Genomic DNA, 17,234 nt, shown 5'->3' on the forward strand with positions numbered 1-17,234 from the left:
AAGTTTTGTACCTAGAGCAATAGAGCATCAGATGGCTTACACAGAGTCACGAGGTGCTGCAATGGGAATTGAACCCATTTCCCCAGGAACTCAGCCTCCTGCACTAACCATCAGGCTACTCATCCACTCAACAGTACAGGTGAATTCTTAACTACATACATGCTTTAGCATCCCTTTAACCAACTGCCTTAAATCACAACCCTGAAATAAAGTCATCATATACCTGTTTTCTGTTTGGATATACAGAAGTTTCTCAGCATCCCTCTCCCCAAGCCCTGTCATGCACAACTTAAACTTTCAGGTAGAGAAAGACACAGGGTCAAATTTTTCCCTATCCCCGTGGGAACTTGTCCTGGCAAGTTCTTTTCCTGTCCCTGCCCCATTCCTGCAAGCTCAGTCCTCATCTGCACAAGCTTCAAACACTTTAAAATCATAAGTGTTCAAAGCTTGTGCAGTTAAGACAGAGCTTAAAGGAATGGGGCAGGGAGAGCGACAAAACTCACAGGGATGGGACCGGGAAACTGAGTTCCTGCGGGGATGGGCAAAAATTTGTCCTCCATGTCATTCTCTACTTTCAGGAGCTGAAGTTTACTTGCCAAGCACACAACCATCCTTAAGTTTTGTTTGACCATGTCTCATTTGCTCTGTATTCACGAGGGATGGGGAGGGAAGTCTACAGTATCGTAGTTCAAAGCATACTAAGTTGTCTTGCTGCCTCTCCTATCTCTCTACAAAGTCTGGATTTATTTTTGTTTGTTTCATACATCAGAAGACTGGGCTCCAGGTACTTAAGTTACCTTCACCTTATTCTGAACCACGGCTGTATCCGCACTCTCCTCTATACTGCCTATTCCCAAATATGACCTCACTTTCTGCCAGTTTGGCACTCTAGGGACTACAACTCCCAGAATAACCCTGAGCTCCCTTCCTTTAAGCTCATTTTCCTGTCATCTTTGTAACAGTGTCAAAATGGCTAGAAAGTAAATGGTATTAACTGAAATTTTTTTAAAAATTATGAACCAACCTTCCAGACTCTTAATTCAAGCTTCAATTCTGAATTCAAAGCAACTCACAACAAATGTCTAGTAACAGCCGACTCTGCATTTTGACATCAAGCCTCCTAATAGTTGCTACAAATCAAATATAAAAACACTAGTACTTGGAAGAAAAGCTTCACTCGAGAAAGTAGGTGAATGGTTATGACGGGGTTAATAAATTGTATCCTGTTTGTCTATGTATTGTCTATGTCTATGTCAACCTGTTCTGAGTTCATTGGGGAGGACGGGAAATAAAACAAGCCAAATGAAATGAAAAATTGTTTGGGTTATCTTGTATAGGTATTGGGGTACACATTCCCACCCAGTGAGTCTTGGGCATGCTCAGTTGTGGGGAGGAGGTGTTCTAAATCTGAAAATGAAAATAGTCTCACTCTTCCCACTTACATTGTTTTCCTGACCCCGCTTAGTATGTCTTACCTCCAAGCTGATTCTCTGTTCTGAGAACCCTGTTATCGGTCCCCTGCTGTTTGAATTCTTTAGGAATGTCTCACCAATGGGCCGCAGGGGAGAGGGATGCGGAAGCTATAGCTATAGTGACAGTTCCTTAGTTTTCTCTGCTGGCTAAGTTCTTTAGGAATTTCTTGCCAATGAGTTACAGGAGAGGGGGAGGCAGAAGCAATAGCTACAGAGACAGTGCCTTAGTAACCTCGTGTGCCAGGTTTTTTTCTCTGCAGCCTATTGGCTGGCTAAGCTTCTGGGCTGCAGTTATCTTTGTATCACTTTCCATACCCTCTCCCAGCTTGCATTAACTCTTCCCTCAGCCTCCGTTACCCTCAGAACCCCTTAGCTACAGAGAGAGTACCTTAGTAACTTGTATCAACCTTCTATTCTGGGGTTTTTTTTCCTGCATCCTATTGGTTGCCTAAGATTCTATATCTCATCCCTCAGTTTAAATTTCACCTGTGTTCTATACCTGTTCACTCAGCCTCTCCCTTACAATTCCTTAATGGCTGGCTAAGCTTCCTTAGGAACATATGACCAATGGCCTACAAGGGGAGGTGGGAGCATTACCTACAGAAATAGTACCTTAGCAACCTGCTTAGAAATCTGGCTTCAGTCCTGTTTTTTCCTGCAGTCTATCAGCTTGCTAAGTTTCTTTAGGAATGTCTGTCCAAGGAGGCAGGATCATAAAATTCCCCTTTTGACCCCCTAATGAATTTTGCCAAACTCCAGATCTAGCTAGTTCAGTCACAGCTTCTTCACTTTATAACATAGGATTTAAATCAAATCGTTACAATATACTGCATTCTGCAATACAATTGAATTCTGTGAACAGGTTGGATTTACCCCGAGTAGAGTGCTCTCAGCCCTTCTTCTCTGCATATCCTCATTAGTGCATGTAGCATGCCACGGTATCTTATTTCTTTGAATTTTGCATCATTTATTTGACCTTGAACTTGAAGGCGTGTTTTCGTCAAGTCAATGGGAAAAGTGCCTTGAAAAAGAAAAAAAGAACAAACAGATTACACTGAAATTGATTTGGAAGTAAAATTTGTTTTGAAAGCATTTTGAAGCCATGAAATATTAAGAGAGACTGATTTCATATGTACAGGCAATCATCGAGTTACAGACACCTGACTTGAGTACGACTCATACTTAAGAATGCAGTTGCTGCCTCATTTGATCCCTCTGAGCAGTATTTCCAGTGGCAAAGAGTCCTACACTTCTCCTGTAGCAGATTCAGGAACAATGTATGGCCATATTAAGAACTGTGTGTGATTGTGCATGCTGTACCTTAAAGGTAGGGACAGTTGGCCCTTTTGTCTGCTGAAGCAAGAATCTTAAAATCTACAAGTTCTGAGTTACATACAAATCCGACTTAACAGCTTTAAAAATGCAACTCATTCTTAACCCAGGGACTGCCTGTACTACTTAATCTGAACAAGTAGAATTATAGAACAGCAATTCACATGCAATTCACGGCTATTAGTGTTTACCCAAAATAACATCACAGTACTTTTTGCAAACAAAGAGGTCTAGTGTATAAAAGGTAGCACAAGAGTCCATCTAAGAATTATAGTACAGGACTGTTACTGGGTGAAAGATTGCAATACAAAAATTTTACTTCGCCGCAGGGTATAAGTTAGGAGTTTGCTAAGCTTATCGTAGGGGAGGGGGACGGACCCAAAACAGTTTGAATAAATATTCAAAGCCATGAAATAACTTGCAGTAACATTTTTCTATAGCCATCACTCTTACATCAGTTTCTGAATAGTTTTCTGTAACAGTACATCAGGTGTACACACTTAAAAACACCATAAATATTGTTTCAGACCTCTGTTAGGTTTTTTTAATGTTTACTTTTTCTTTTTATTCATTTTTCAAGCTTCCATCTTTCCCTCCATCATCCCCCTTTTTTTCTGTTTTGCATATCAGATTTTCCTGGACTGTCCTTCATAGTCATAACCACAACAGGATAGTTTTTCCTTCCACCTGGTGATGACTCCCTACTCCATGGACTAGGGGGAGATATACTAAGATGGATAGGCAAATGGCTGAAGAACAGAAAACAGAGTGGGCATAAATGGGAAGTTTTCAGAATGGGAAAAAGTGACTAGCGGTGTACCCCAGGGCTCGGTACTTGGACCCATATTATTTAATATTTTCATAAATGACCTAGAAGAAGGAACATCCAGTGAAATTATCAAGTTTGCAGATGACACAAAGCTATGCTGGGCAATCAGATCGCAGGACAGCGAGGAACTCCAGAGTGACTTGAATCAATTGAAGAAGTGGGCAGATAAATGGCAGATGAAGTTTAATGTGGAAAAATACAAAGTGATGCCTTTTGGCAGAAAAAATAAAGATCACAAGTACAGTATGTCAGGTGTAACTCTGGAAAAGACCAAACAGGAAAAGGACCTGGGTGTACTGATAGATAGGACCCTGAAGCCGTCGGCGCAATGTGTAGCGGCGGCGAAGAAAGCAAATAGAATGCTAGGCGTGATAAAGAAGGGAATTACGAGTAGATCAGAGAAAGTTATAGTACCGCTCTACAGAGCCATGGTCAGACCACACCTGGACTACTGCATCCAGCATTGGTCTCCATACCTAAAGAAGGATATAAAACTGCTAGATAGGGTGCAGAGATGAGCAACGAAGCTAGTGAATGGTATGGAGAACCTTGACTACGAGGAACGACTTAGGAGACTGGGATTGTTCTCCCTTGAGAAGAGGAGACTGTGAGGGGATCTGATCGAGACTTTCAAAATACTGAAAGGATTCGACAAAATGGAGCAGGGAAAGCAGTTATTTACAATGTCCAATGTGACACGGACAAGAGGACATAGACTGAAGCTGAGGGGGGACAGGTCCAGGACGAATATCAGGAAGTTTTGTTTCACACAGCAAGTGGTGGACACCTGGAATGCTCTCCTAGAGGAAGTAATTGCAGAATCCACTATTCTAGGGTTTAAGGATAAACTAGATGCACATCTCCTTAAGAGATGAATAGAGTGATACGGGTAAGGGTATATTAGGTGCACATCTCCCTTGAGAAGCATACAGTGATATGGGGACTAAAACCATGCCAGGGCACACCTGGTGGGGCCCCCGCGTGTTCGGATCACCGGACTTGATGGACCCAGGGTCTGATCCAGAGATGGCAATTCTTATGTTCCTCCCTTCCTAGCCACTCAGTCTTTCTTTCTGGTAAATGCCAATATCATCCAAGAGTCTACATTATAGCACAGCTGTCAAACCTGGTTGTAATTCCAGTAGCCACAAAATCAGAAGAGAACTTACATCATGAATGATATACCAGTGCAATACCTGTATTGCACAACAAGGGCTCTGGCCTATTTTTGCAATAAGATATTACCTGGTGTGCACTGCCCTGAGGAAGATCCCTGTTTTAATTCAAGTCACGAGACATAGTGTGGGAGTTCAGGCACTACGCCAAGTCACGTGTGCTGCCTGAACTCCCATCTCTGCTCAAACTTATCAAGAGCCATGTGATGCCAACCAGAAAGTATGAGAGAAGGATGCATATTTTACTGGCTGAAGCTAACTAGGGGAAGAGGATTAAGACTGTTAGAAAACAATTTAACTATCATAATCAAATCAGTACAGTTGTCAAAAACTGTTTCAATAAATTGCGACTTATCAGATCATTAGCAAAGGTTCTTAAACCAGAAGCACTTAATATTCTTATTCACTCCCTAATCATCTCTAGGTTGGATTATTGCAACTCTTTATACTGTGGTATAGCTCATAAAGAAATAAGAAGACTACAGATAATACAAAATACAGCAATAAAAATTATAACAAATTCAAAAAAGTATGATCATGTTACACCTCTCCTACAAGATGCACACTGGTTACCTATTATACACAGACTAACATTTAAAATCATATTACTAACATTTAAAATCCAACAATTACATGAGCCGTTATTTCTGGACAGACTATTAATACCTTACTCTTCACTTAGGATGCTGAGGACGCAACAAAATTTATTAACCATTCCTTCTTTAAAAATAATTGGGACAAGAAGAGCAACCATATTTTCAGTACAAGCACCCCAACTGTGGAACAATTTACCAATCTATCTACGTAATGAACCATCATTAGTCAAATTCAAAAGCGGTCTGAAAAGCATTTTTTATAAAGATGCATTCAATACATAGATAGATAATTCCAATAAACACTGTACTTACTCCCCAAAGAATCAAATGAGTAGGACATCAATATGGAAATTATAAGTGCTTTTATAATCTTAATCCTTTTATTTTTCTCTTCTTTCAAAAGATCATTAATATTAATCTGGGTCTTCTTACAGTCTTCATGTTAAAAACCATTTACTTTTAAACTGATTAATCATTCTTAACATTACCCCTTTCCTTGAATCATTTTAAAATAATTAAAGTTTTTTCTATCAATTAATTTTCTTTATATTCTTTTTTAATTGACCCTATCCCTGTATACAAACCTTAAATGTTCCTTTTTCTTTTTTTTACTTTATAAATTGTATAAATTGTATTTCTACCCTTTACCTACTTGTTCCAGTTTGTATTAATAGAACATAATGATTAGTCTGTATAATTTTGTCTCATTTGTATTTGTCATCCCTGGCTTTTATTGTACATTACAATTATGTAATACGCATTGAAATATTGGATATTGCGTAAAATCAAAATTTATTAAACTTGAAACTTGAACTCAGAAGCTAATGTAGAAAGATGCATGTTAAAGCTGTGTGCCACTGGCTGAACAAATGGGGTCCCAATATTCAACCAGTAGTTATCAACATTTTGCTGACCGCTGCTGGCCTTAAATCTGGAAGTGACAGGTTATGTTCAGTTTCCAGCAGCAGGTTCAGCTGCAGCACTTAACCAGCTACGAAGAACACAAAGATAGGGACTGTTTTTTATACGATCCTATTTATGTGGTTAAGTGCAAAAATATAACACTTAACTTTTTAAGTGCTGACTTGGCACCGCAATGCCCTCAAAATAGTTTCGCTTTGGGCACTAACTGAACATTTACAGTGGCTCCATCCAGGTAAGTGCTAATGCAAAAGCCCAGTTAGCCCTTGACAGGTGATTTAAAAGGCCAGGAGCCTCTTCCTGGCCATTTAAATCATTTTGAATATAGGGTCCATGGCTCCTAATGCAAACGTTATGAGAAAGTTTTGCTCACCAATTTAATAAGCTAATCATATGCAAATTCAAAGCACACAGAACTTGGACATAAATCAGTTAAGCCTACTAGACATGAGCACAAGGTTCTGTGCCAAGGACATACATCTGAGAAAAATGAAAAATCAGCTCATATATGCCAAATATTATTCTTGCAGATAAAATAGCCCCGCAAAAGTTTTTTGCATATAAATTTTTGTGATGCCTGTATTTATGCACAGAACACACATTCTAATGACAATTTTTTTCCCTTCTCAGACTTGTAGGCAGAACTGTCACTTCCCGTTCTTTCTTAAAGTAGCAGATACTGTTACATTTGCAGCAAAAACATACAAAAAAAGTCACTAAATCCCCAAAACCAATATTAAATCCTCTCAACTAACCTTTCTATGCCTCCTCAAACTGCAACTAAAGTTTGAATGTTGTGCTTGTGTTCAGTCCCAACGTAAAGATGTGTGCACTGCAGAAGACTTAGGGCTTCTTTTACGAAGGCGCGTTAGCGGTTTAACGCGCATAATAGTGCGCGCTAAACCATCAGCCGCGCTAGCCACTACTGCCTCCTCTTGAGCAGGTGGTAGTTGTCTGGCTAGCGCGGGGGGTTGGTGCGTACTGAAAGCCGCTACCGCGGCTTCGTAAAAGGAGCCCTTAATAGCCAATAGCTACAATTTAGTACACTAGGGAGCTCATTTTCAAAGCACCTAAACCTATAAAGTTCCACAGGTTACTATGGAACATTATAAGTCTAAGAGCTTTGAAAATATGCTTCTATGTGTTAGTGAAGTGCTATCTTTTACATGAAAACATTTGTCTGCGCACAACTATGGTCACAAGATGCAGAAGTCTCACGCTTCCAGCCGTGCTAGCTTTCTGCATCGGTCCCACTTTTAGCAACAACAAAATATGTTATGTACAATGAGATACACAAGACAAAGAGCACAGCACTCAAACTTTTGGCTATTTTTTAAACTGTGTACTCATTTAATAAAAAGCTTGTAGATGGTTAAAAATGTTTTTAATCTAAGCCTTAATCAAGCACTTACCACATTCAGCAGTTACAGATGCTAAACCTCCATAAACAAATGGCTTCCAGTTAAGGGCAGACATTTTGATTAAGAACGTGTTCTCTTCTGTAAAGGCAGAAACACAATTGAACTACATTATCAATGCACAATAAACACACTATTAGGTGGAATAAATTTCAGCATCACCTAATGATCTCTTCACATATGTTAGTACTGAAGCAGAAAACCAGTTACTGTACTTAATTTTAGCATGTGTTCTCCTTGAACTGCAAGACTAAAATCCTCACAAGTAGTTGATATTATCCAACTGAGCCTGACAAGGAAAAATAGCTTTCCAAGCTTCAGCTAACTTTTAGAAGCTTAAGGGACAATTCTATAACTCAGTGCCACTGGGCACCAAGACGCTGTTATAATCATATAGAATATTAGCATAAATCAACACAGACGCACCCAAGTGTAGGCACCAGCATTACATCATGTCTATAGAAAGCATTATTGTTGGCGCTTAACTGTGCCAAGCAACACACAACCTGAGACCCACTGAAGTCCTGTACATTCTCCATTCACCTCGCTTTTATGTGCCAAGTGATTTGCAAGCATAATTTTTATATTAGCACTTATGTATATTTTATAACTTGTGTGCAACTGACACCCAATATTAAGCACCAGGTTATAGAAGATCATGATAAGAATTGCCATACAGGGACAGACCAAAGGTCCATCTAGCCCAGTATCCTGTATCCAACAGGGGGCCAACCCAGGTCACAAGTACCTGACAAGATCCCAAAGAATAAAGCAGGATTTTATGCTGCTTATTTTAGGAATAAGAAGAAGTGGATGTTCCTCAAGTCCATCTTAATAAAGAGATTAGGTCCTTACCTTGCTAATATCTTTTCTAGTAGATAGGTGTGTCATTCTGGACAGACAGATAATATCCCCATGCTCAAGGAATCCACTCCAGCAAAACGATCTGTAACTTTTGTGACCACTGGTCCCTGAGAAAGAAGGTCCAGCTGTACTCACAGTCTGAGACTTGTGCCCTTCTGAAGATACACTAGCTTCACATACCATGGTCTCATGGGCCAATTTGGAGCCAAAAGAATGACCATTCCTCGATGGTTTGCAATCCTGTGAAGTGCTGAGCCTATTATGGCAGATTACAAATGAACGTACATAAAATTCAACTGAAAACATACTAAAATACAAGCTTAGAAAAAAAAACAAACACAAATTCATCAAATATAAAGATCCTAGGAGAAGTACATTAAAGCAGAAATTCCTTATTCATAGAAGGCTTTTACAAATAAGTGGCACTTCTTTGGGGAGGCTACCACTTCTTTTGGGAAGCTAACCAGCACCCCTGGATCAGGCTTCTGTTGCAGTGAGTTCCCCAGCCAAACAGGCTGACATCCATTGTCACAATTACCCACGAGGCTATTCCGAAGGGTATATCCCTTGAAAATGCCTGTGGAAGGAGCAATCAGCTCATACTTGTCCAGGCCTCCAAAGTCCACAGCAGAGACATGTGTAGGGAGTCAGACTGAGGTAACCACCTTGACAGAAACACTATGGAGACACCACATATGGGCCTTGGCTCAAGGGATCACATCTATTGTGGCTTCCATGCAGCCTTGCACTTGGAGGTAGTGCCATGTGGACGGAGCTGGTCAATAAGCACATGCCTCTGGAAGGTAGATATGACCTTCTGACATGTTGAAGAAAACTTCCAGGTATTCCAGGGTTTGGGATGGAACCAGTTGACTCATTCAGAAATTCACTATTCAGCCCAGGCACTGTGGGACCTGAACTATGTGGGCTACTGCTTGTTCTCTTTACAAAATGACAGAGCTCTGATCAGCCAGTTAGTTGTTCCTGCATGGGTGAACCTGCAAACCCGATTTACATAAATGGGCAGCTACTACCACCACCCCCACCCCCCCCTTGGTAAAGGTACAAGGAGCTGTCGCCAGCCCAAAAGGGAAGAGCTGAAAATTGGTAATGGTTTACCAGGACATGAAGTCTCAGGAACTTTCTGTGTTCCAGAATACAGGAATGTGCAGGTAAGCCTCCATCAAATCCAGAGAGGTTAGACACTCCCCTGGTGCCTCCATGCAAAAGTGCAGCACTTTCAATGCTGCATTGAGGTGTGAAAGATACAGAATGGGTCTCCAGTCATCTGAGTCCCTCTTGGGCATGATGTATCTGCCTGAGCCCAAATCTTCAGGTGGCACAAACTCTATGGCCTGAATATTTAATAGCCTATGAACGCTAGCTGCAACCTTGCTTGTTTTCTCTGGTTGCCCCACCAGGGAGGCCACAAACCAGTCCATTAGGGGCTGGAGGAATTCAAGCTTGTAACCGCTCTGAATTATCTCCAGCACCCAACAGTCTGACAAGATCTGCGCCCAGGTCACCACATACTCCAAGAGCCATCCCCCTATCATCAGGCAAACTGCTCAGGACCTAGCGTCATTGTGCTTTCTTGGAGGTTGGAGCAGAATGAGAACTGGAGACTTAACTCTGCCAGGGACCTGAGAATCTCTGTGGCTCCCTGGAAGGATCTCCGAGAGGAGGCTCCACCTGAAGCCACAAAAATTAGACCGTCTTGGGCCTCTAGAGGCTTGCGGTCTGCTGTCCAGTAGAGATTTTGGCTGACAATCTGCCATACTCGTCAGATCGTCCAGTCCCTTTCCAAACAATGTTTGTCTCTTGAAAGAAGTCTGCTGAGGGTAGCTTTGGAGGAAGAATCTCCAGCCCATTGCTTGATCTAGAGCATTCTGTGGGCCGAGATCAAATAAGCCAAAACTTTGCTCATGACTCTGATGTTATAGAGAATATTGGCTACATAGAAACATGATGGCAGATAAAGACCAAATGCCCATCTAGTCTGCTTATCTGCAATAACCATTATCTCTTTCTCTCTCTGAAAGATCCTACGTGCCTATTCCATGCCCTCTTGAATTCAGACACAGTCTCTTGTTTCCACCACCTCTTCCGGGAGACTGTCTCATGCATCCAACACCCTTTCTATAAAAAAGTATTTCCTCAGATTACTCCAGAGCCTATCACCTCTTAACTTCATCCTAAGCCCCTCTCATTGCAGAGTTTCCTTTCAAATGAAAGAGACTCAACTCATGCACATTTATATTACGTAGGTATTTAAACGTCTCTATCATATCTCCGCAACAGCTAATAGGAGCTGGGGCAAAGGCCACCGTTGGCCAGCTCAAGTCCCACAACCTGGTATGACCGATGTGTGTCACAGATGAAGCTGCTGCACCTGCCTTGATACTCAAAGGTTAGTGCCTCGAATATCTTTGAAGAATCACATCCACTCTACAATCCTGCATATCCTTTAATATCACACTTCCCTCACTTGGTGGGGACATGCATGGTTACCTTCACTACAAAGGAATCTACCTTGGGCTGAGCGAACATCTGTGCCATCTTGTGCCATCAGCCGAGCCATTGTCTTGGTTACTTTAAGAGATTAATCAAAAGCATCCCAGTGCTCCATGAGTAAACACTGATGTCAGGATGCCATGGGAAATGAGGAAGACTGGGCTCTTACTCCACTCATTATGGAGCAGAGAGGACCTGCTAGGATTCCAAGCTGAACTCCCACAAAGAGCTCACAATAAGCTCAACCAGAGTTGAGGGTCTGAGCAGCCAGCGGACCGAGATCACCCCCTTAATCAAAGGCCACCACTGTATCTTACGCACTTATACCAGCCTGTGATCCTGCATCTCCCAACAGGGAGGGCTCGCTCTGCGACAGTAAAGGCAGACAAATAGACTTCTCATCGTCCGAATCTCCCTCAGAAAAGCCCACTGGATCTTGGCCAGGCTCTAAGGTAGATGCGCCATGGGAACCCAAGCCCCCACGCACACCTCTTGGTGCGCTGCCTGACTTTCCCTGAGAATCTCATCCATCCAAATAAGTTCTCCATATCAGATTAACAAAATCTGGAGAAAATGCCATATGAGGCAGCGTAGAGTCTTCTTTACTTGACTCCGGCTTGCATCTCTTGGGCTCCACAGCCTCCACGCTCCTGCGCTTGGAAGGAAAAATTGAAGAGGGCAGCAGAGCACTCTAGTGAATGAGGATGGATTCAAAAGCTGGAGTGGATTCCATCTGAACAGCTCACGAGCATGGGGATATTACCCGTCTGTCTAGAAAATGGCTTATGGGCTTTTAGGAAATTATCCAAACCTTTTTTAAACTCTGCTAAGCTGTTTTTACCACATTCTCTGGCAATGAATTTCAAAGTTTAATCACACATTGAGTGAAAAAAATATTTTCTCCAGTTTGTTTTAAATCTACTACTTAGTAACTTCATTGCATGCCCCCTAATCCTAATATTTTCAGAAAAAGCAAACTAGTGATTCACATCTACCCATGAGGGGGTTAGCACCTCAGTTGCCCAAGTGCCATACTTTCTGTGGAGACTCCCTCAGTTACTTAATAACGTCTAAAATGTTAACTATTAGGAGAGGTAATAAGATATGGGAAAAAAATTGAATATGTGTCAATGTGTACACAATGTGGTAAGTTTTTCTCAAATAATGTCTTTAAATAATTTTTGGAGTTATATTTTTAATTTTGACCTAAAGAGGCTATTTTTAATATTCTTTATGCAGTGCAGGGTAATGTAATTTTATTCAATAAATGGCCCCTGGATTCAGAACATGGCCATCTGAATTTTTTAACTCATTTCAAAGCTAAAACAGCATAAAAACAAAAAAAACAATATCAGTGTACAGCTTTTTCTTCTGCATGTCAGTGAAACAGCAACATTCCCCCACAAACATGTATTTTCTAGGGCCCAAGTTCTTATCCACATATACAAGTGTATCACTAAGGGGTCCTTTTACTAAGACGCGCTAACTGATTTAGCGCGTGCTGATTTTGTGCACACTAAATCAATTTAGCATGCACTAAAGATTAGCATTCACTAAATGCTAAGATGCCCATAGAATATAATGGGTGCCTTAGCATTTAGTATGTGCTAAACTACTTTAGCACACACTAAATCAATTAGCGCACCTTAGTAAAAGGACCCCTAAGTCAATTCAGTGTTCAACATGAAGTTGTAGCCATATAAGTCCATCAGAAAGCTGCTCAAGCCATGAACGTTCTAGTAGTAAACAAATTCTTAGATAATTGTTGAAATTGTTTTAAATGGTCTGGGGGCAGAAATTCCTCAAAATTCTGGCAATAGTTTAAGTCTTGAAGTAAATGGACATGTAAAAATGGTAGTCTATAATTCTGTTGAGAAGCAGGGACGACTGGAAAATGTGTTTGCCAAAAGAGTCCAATGTTCTGGCTTCTCTGCATGAAGGAGCAGAACTATAAGTTCACAGGCTGTGTGAATGCATGAGAGCAGATCCCACAACTAATGAATACTGGTATTGAACTTGAGTTCTGTTGAATCCTGAACACATTTTCATTTCTTCAGGTCTGGTGAAGTGTATATTTTTTCTCTCTTTCCTAAAGCACACAGTGCCATGCTGAATTCTCTGGGAGGACGGGTGGGGGGGGGACTCAAAGCGCTGAGACTCTAAACTGGAGGGGCCGTCAGTCAGGCCGCCAGTGTTCGTGTTGAACTTTTTTCTTTTTACTGTCTAGCTCTCTTGCTCCGGGGTTTTAGGGGTTCTTCTTTTCTCTTCTCTCTCTCGTCTTCAAGGTCCATTATGGAATGAGTCTCCTTGATATCTTTTTAGACTTTGGGGGGGGGAGTATTGGGTTAATGTATAAACTCAAGATCGATTGCACATGCCATGCACTTGCTCATGTCGTGTTTTCTTGTAATATGCTTTTGTAGACACTGTATATGTTTGGTCTCTTAAAAAAAGAGAAACAAAAGATGAAACCGCAGAACAATGTACAAGATGCTGTTTCAACTTTTGTTTTGGCTTTACTGTTTCTCTACTGCAGACCTGTTGGATTTTGTTTTTGTCTGATGATCTCTTAATAAAACAGATTTCAAATAATTTTAATTTCCATATTTATAGCCTGCTTAACCACAAAGTTCTAAGCAGGTTACAATAAAAGATAATACAATACCTAAAAATTTACAAACCAATACATCTTAAAATATTATCACAATATCCACCCTACTTAATCAAAAATATTTCTGAAATAACCATGTTTCTATCGATTTCCTAAAAAGACCAATATTAGACAAGTTTCTTATTTCACTGAGTAGAGAATTCAAAAACTCTGCAGCGCTTCCCAAAAGTGTTCTTTTCCTAGAGGAGAGCCATCTACAACAAGCTTTACAAGATGGTATTACCAATAACAATTCTTGGGAAGAACATAAATACCTAGCTTCTCAAGTTTATTAAAAATTTGATATACCGCTTAAAATTGTCAAAGTGGTGTACATTACATTAAAAATAAAAGTATAAAACTGGTAACATATCATTAATATCTAGGGTAAATACTTGACAAATCGAGACATAAGAGAAGCGGGGTGGAACTACAATCATTTATATGGCTACAAGGAGAGAATGGATGGATAGAAGGAGAGAATGGTCATCTGTGCATTGGCTCTTATTATGCATTGAGGAAGTCAATGCTTGGAAGAACACAGTGGCATGCCTAGAAAGGGAAGAATGTTTGTGCTTCTTAGCTTTCTTATGTGCTACATCCTTCAATGCCTGAGACATCAATGAAGATGAAGTAGAATCCTGCCTCTGCAAAGAGCCCAATACTCTGGATGTGGCATCGATGCAAGGAGCGCAAATGTCAACACTGGGTGTCATAAGAGGTCGGATTCAGAGTCCCCCACTACACTCAATGTAAATGCGGTACTGAAATAAGTTTTTTGTATTGAAGTTTCTGGCCTTTGTGCGACTTCTTTTGCGTACGGAGACAAAGGGCACAATTAATGTCCCAATGATCAGGACCCAAACACTGGACACACCGACTGTGTGGGTCAGAGCCTGAGATGGTCTGATTATATCGAGAGCACTTCTTGAAAGTCTCTCAGTACCATCTTTGACATGGAGGGGAAAATGGCCGACACTAAATCAAAGGATTCAACAGCCTGGGAAGTATGAGTGAAAGGTATCCCAAAACAACTGATGCTCCGAGGGAGGAAGAGAGGCTCAATGTGGCCCAAAGACCGAAAATCAAAAAGTTAACAAAAATAAACCAAAGTCAGGTTACATACTGGAACATGATAAAAACAAAAATTATGATGAAAACTATCAAAGGAAGGATTGGAAGGCTCTAACAGCAGGATCTGGATAGGTCCACTACTCTCCATTAACATCCATCCTCCCCCAACACAAACATTCTCCAAACTCATATAACATTACCACACAGACACTTACTGGTGGAAGCTTAGCCGCAGCCCTGTTTATTGGTAATTAACAATTCAACATAGCAACCAACATAATTGTCCCGAACTATAGCAAAATATCAGAAGTATAGCCCCTAACCCAGCCATGTCAGCAAGGATCTGAGGGGTGGGCATCTCTCCCACATGCCCCATTCTGCAGGGTTGCCAAACCCCCTCCCCCCCCCAGCACGGCTCCCAAAAAATATTACAAAATTTTGATGTGCTGAAGAGAGAACTGAAACCACAGCTTCTCAGCTCCAAACAAAAAACCGACAGTCCCATGAGCTGACATCAGGCAGGAAGGCACCAGCATATACACTGTATTGGCACTGCCTAAAAAATGTAAAGTAACAAGTGACAGTGCACTTTGTAATATCTATACTAGTATTTTATGCCTGCTTGTCCTCAAAGAAAACTTTTTTATTCTGTAAATTATGCAGCACATAGTCATTTGACAAAGCATTTTAATTGGATTATGTATTGCAACTGAAGTTGGTGCTAACATTTGAAGTTTTATTTTAACATGAGTAACTATTTTGTTATGTTTATTAATGGAGAAGGTGATTCAGGAAACATTGCCCAGTGGTTTTTAGCTGTTCCACATTATATATTTTTTTTTTCTTACTATGAATTAGGAATAGAAATTTATGGTACAGTATATGAAAATCACATTACCATCCATACTAGGAGCTCTGAAATTCCTTCATCGCCCTTAAAGATCATCTTTACTTGCCCCATGCTCGGAAACGCTTATCTTCTGCTTATACCGTCCCCTGCCCTTAACTAGAGGTCTGTCCTCAAGAAGTGCCCTCTCGAGTTTTCTTACAGAGTTACAACTTGCTGCTCAACGTAGCCAGAACCTCTTGACATTTAGGATGCATATGACCCCCAACCCCTCAGTCGCATTACGAAAAGGCATCACGTGCCCCTTGAAACCGAAGATCGGCGAGCACGAGAGCATAGATGGCTACAAAGCGGCGTTGATAATTCTACTTATTTCTACGCTACCGTGGTACGAGACTTACGTAGCGTTGTATACAAAAAAACGTAAGACAGTCAGCCCCTGCTTAACAGAATTTACAGTACTCTGTATTCATGACAGCCAAACCGGATGTATAAAGGATTAGGGGATGCATTTATTTTGGGGAATGAGTAACGTGGGTGTTAAACAGCTGAATAATGGGGTTTCCCTGCCTCACTGCCAAAGATCTGGCGCTGCCCATTGTTCACTATTCACCTACCTAATTTACCGCCGCCACAGCCTTTGTAGCGGAGGTCAATGGAGGTTATAACTGCACCGTCGCCGCAACAAACGCCTTCGCTCCACCTCCAGCGAGGGGGAGGAGCGCTCTTCCCCAAATCTTCCCGGCCTAGACGCCTCCGCTCGGCTCTTCTCAGAAGAGGAAGATGTACAAGAAGTTCAGGGGCGCTATCCCGTCTGTTAGAACACGTGCATCACTACGCACGAGCCGCCGCGTGCCCCAATGCCAGCAACGACAGCAGCCAGGGCGACTGCAACGATGCAAACCACCCGCGCGCTAGCCCCAAAGCAAGCGGAAAGAGCTACCCTTCTCCCGAAGAGAGGCATTAACGTCCAGGCCCCGCCCTCGCTGCCCAGCCCCTCTTTTCATTGGCAGCAAGGCAATGGGGCGGGGTGGTGGCATATTCACGTGAAGGGAGAATGATGACACAGTGAGCGAAGCTTTAGAGTTGCCGGAGAGCAGGGTTCGATGACCTTGTGTAGGGCACGCGGCAGTGTATTCCCTGCCCGATCTGGTCAGAACCAGGTTAAGCTGAAGAAATTAGCGGTGGGCTAATAGTTTTGTGTCAGAAGTGTTTAACCGCCTTGCTTCCTCGCCGTCTCACTGTTTAAACTGTATATATAGTACTTGAAAAATCCAACAAATCTGTGGCGGTGAGAAAGAAATATAACATATCAATATATTATCTTTTTTTTAAAAAAATAATCTTTTAACCACTTTGGTAATTTTAAAAACCTTTTTTGGACATCAGACTTTTCCATGCAGAAATAGGCACTTATAACATTGTCTGTGGGTAGTTGATATAAATCGATTTTCCATCGTCATTTATATACAGTACATTAAAATATACAACTGTTGAATGTGATTGATGAAGCACGTAATCAAATGAACCAAAATAAAATAT

General features: G+C 41.3%; 1 protein-coding gene across 1 annotated transcript in view; it reads right to left on the reverse strand.

Annotated features, from left to right (window-relative positions):
• Positions 1 to 16,668, reverse strand: part of SLC25A30 (solute carrier family 25 member 30) — a 49,805-nt gene extending 33,137 nt beyond the window's left edge. Inside the window, exons 1-3 of the mRNA XM_033947431.1 lie at positions 16,310 to 16,668; positions 7,738 to 7,824; positions 2,346 to 2,493 (exon numbers count right to left, since the gene is read on the reverse strand). Coding sequence (XP_033803322.1) covers positions 2,346 to 2,493; positions 7,738 to 7,801 — 212 coding nt within the window. The 5' untranslated portion in view covers positions 7,802 to 7,824; positions 16,310 to 16,668. The remainder of the gene's footprint in view (positions 1 to 2,345; positions 2,494 to 7,737; positions 7,825 to 16,309) is intronic.
• Positions 16,669 to 17,234: the final 566 nt, after the last annotated feature.

The sequence above is a fragment of the Geotrypetes seraphini genome, chromosome 6, assembly GCF_902459505.1.
Source record: "Geotrypetes seraphini chromosome 6, aGeoSer1.1, whole genome shotgun sequence".
NCBI lineage: Eukaryota > Metazoa > Chordata > Amphibia > Gymnophiona > Dermophiidae > Geotrypetes > Geotrypetes seraphini.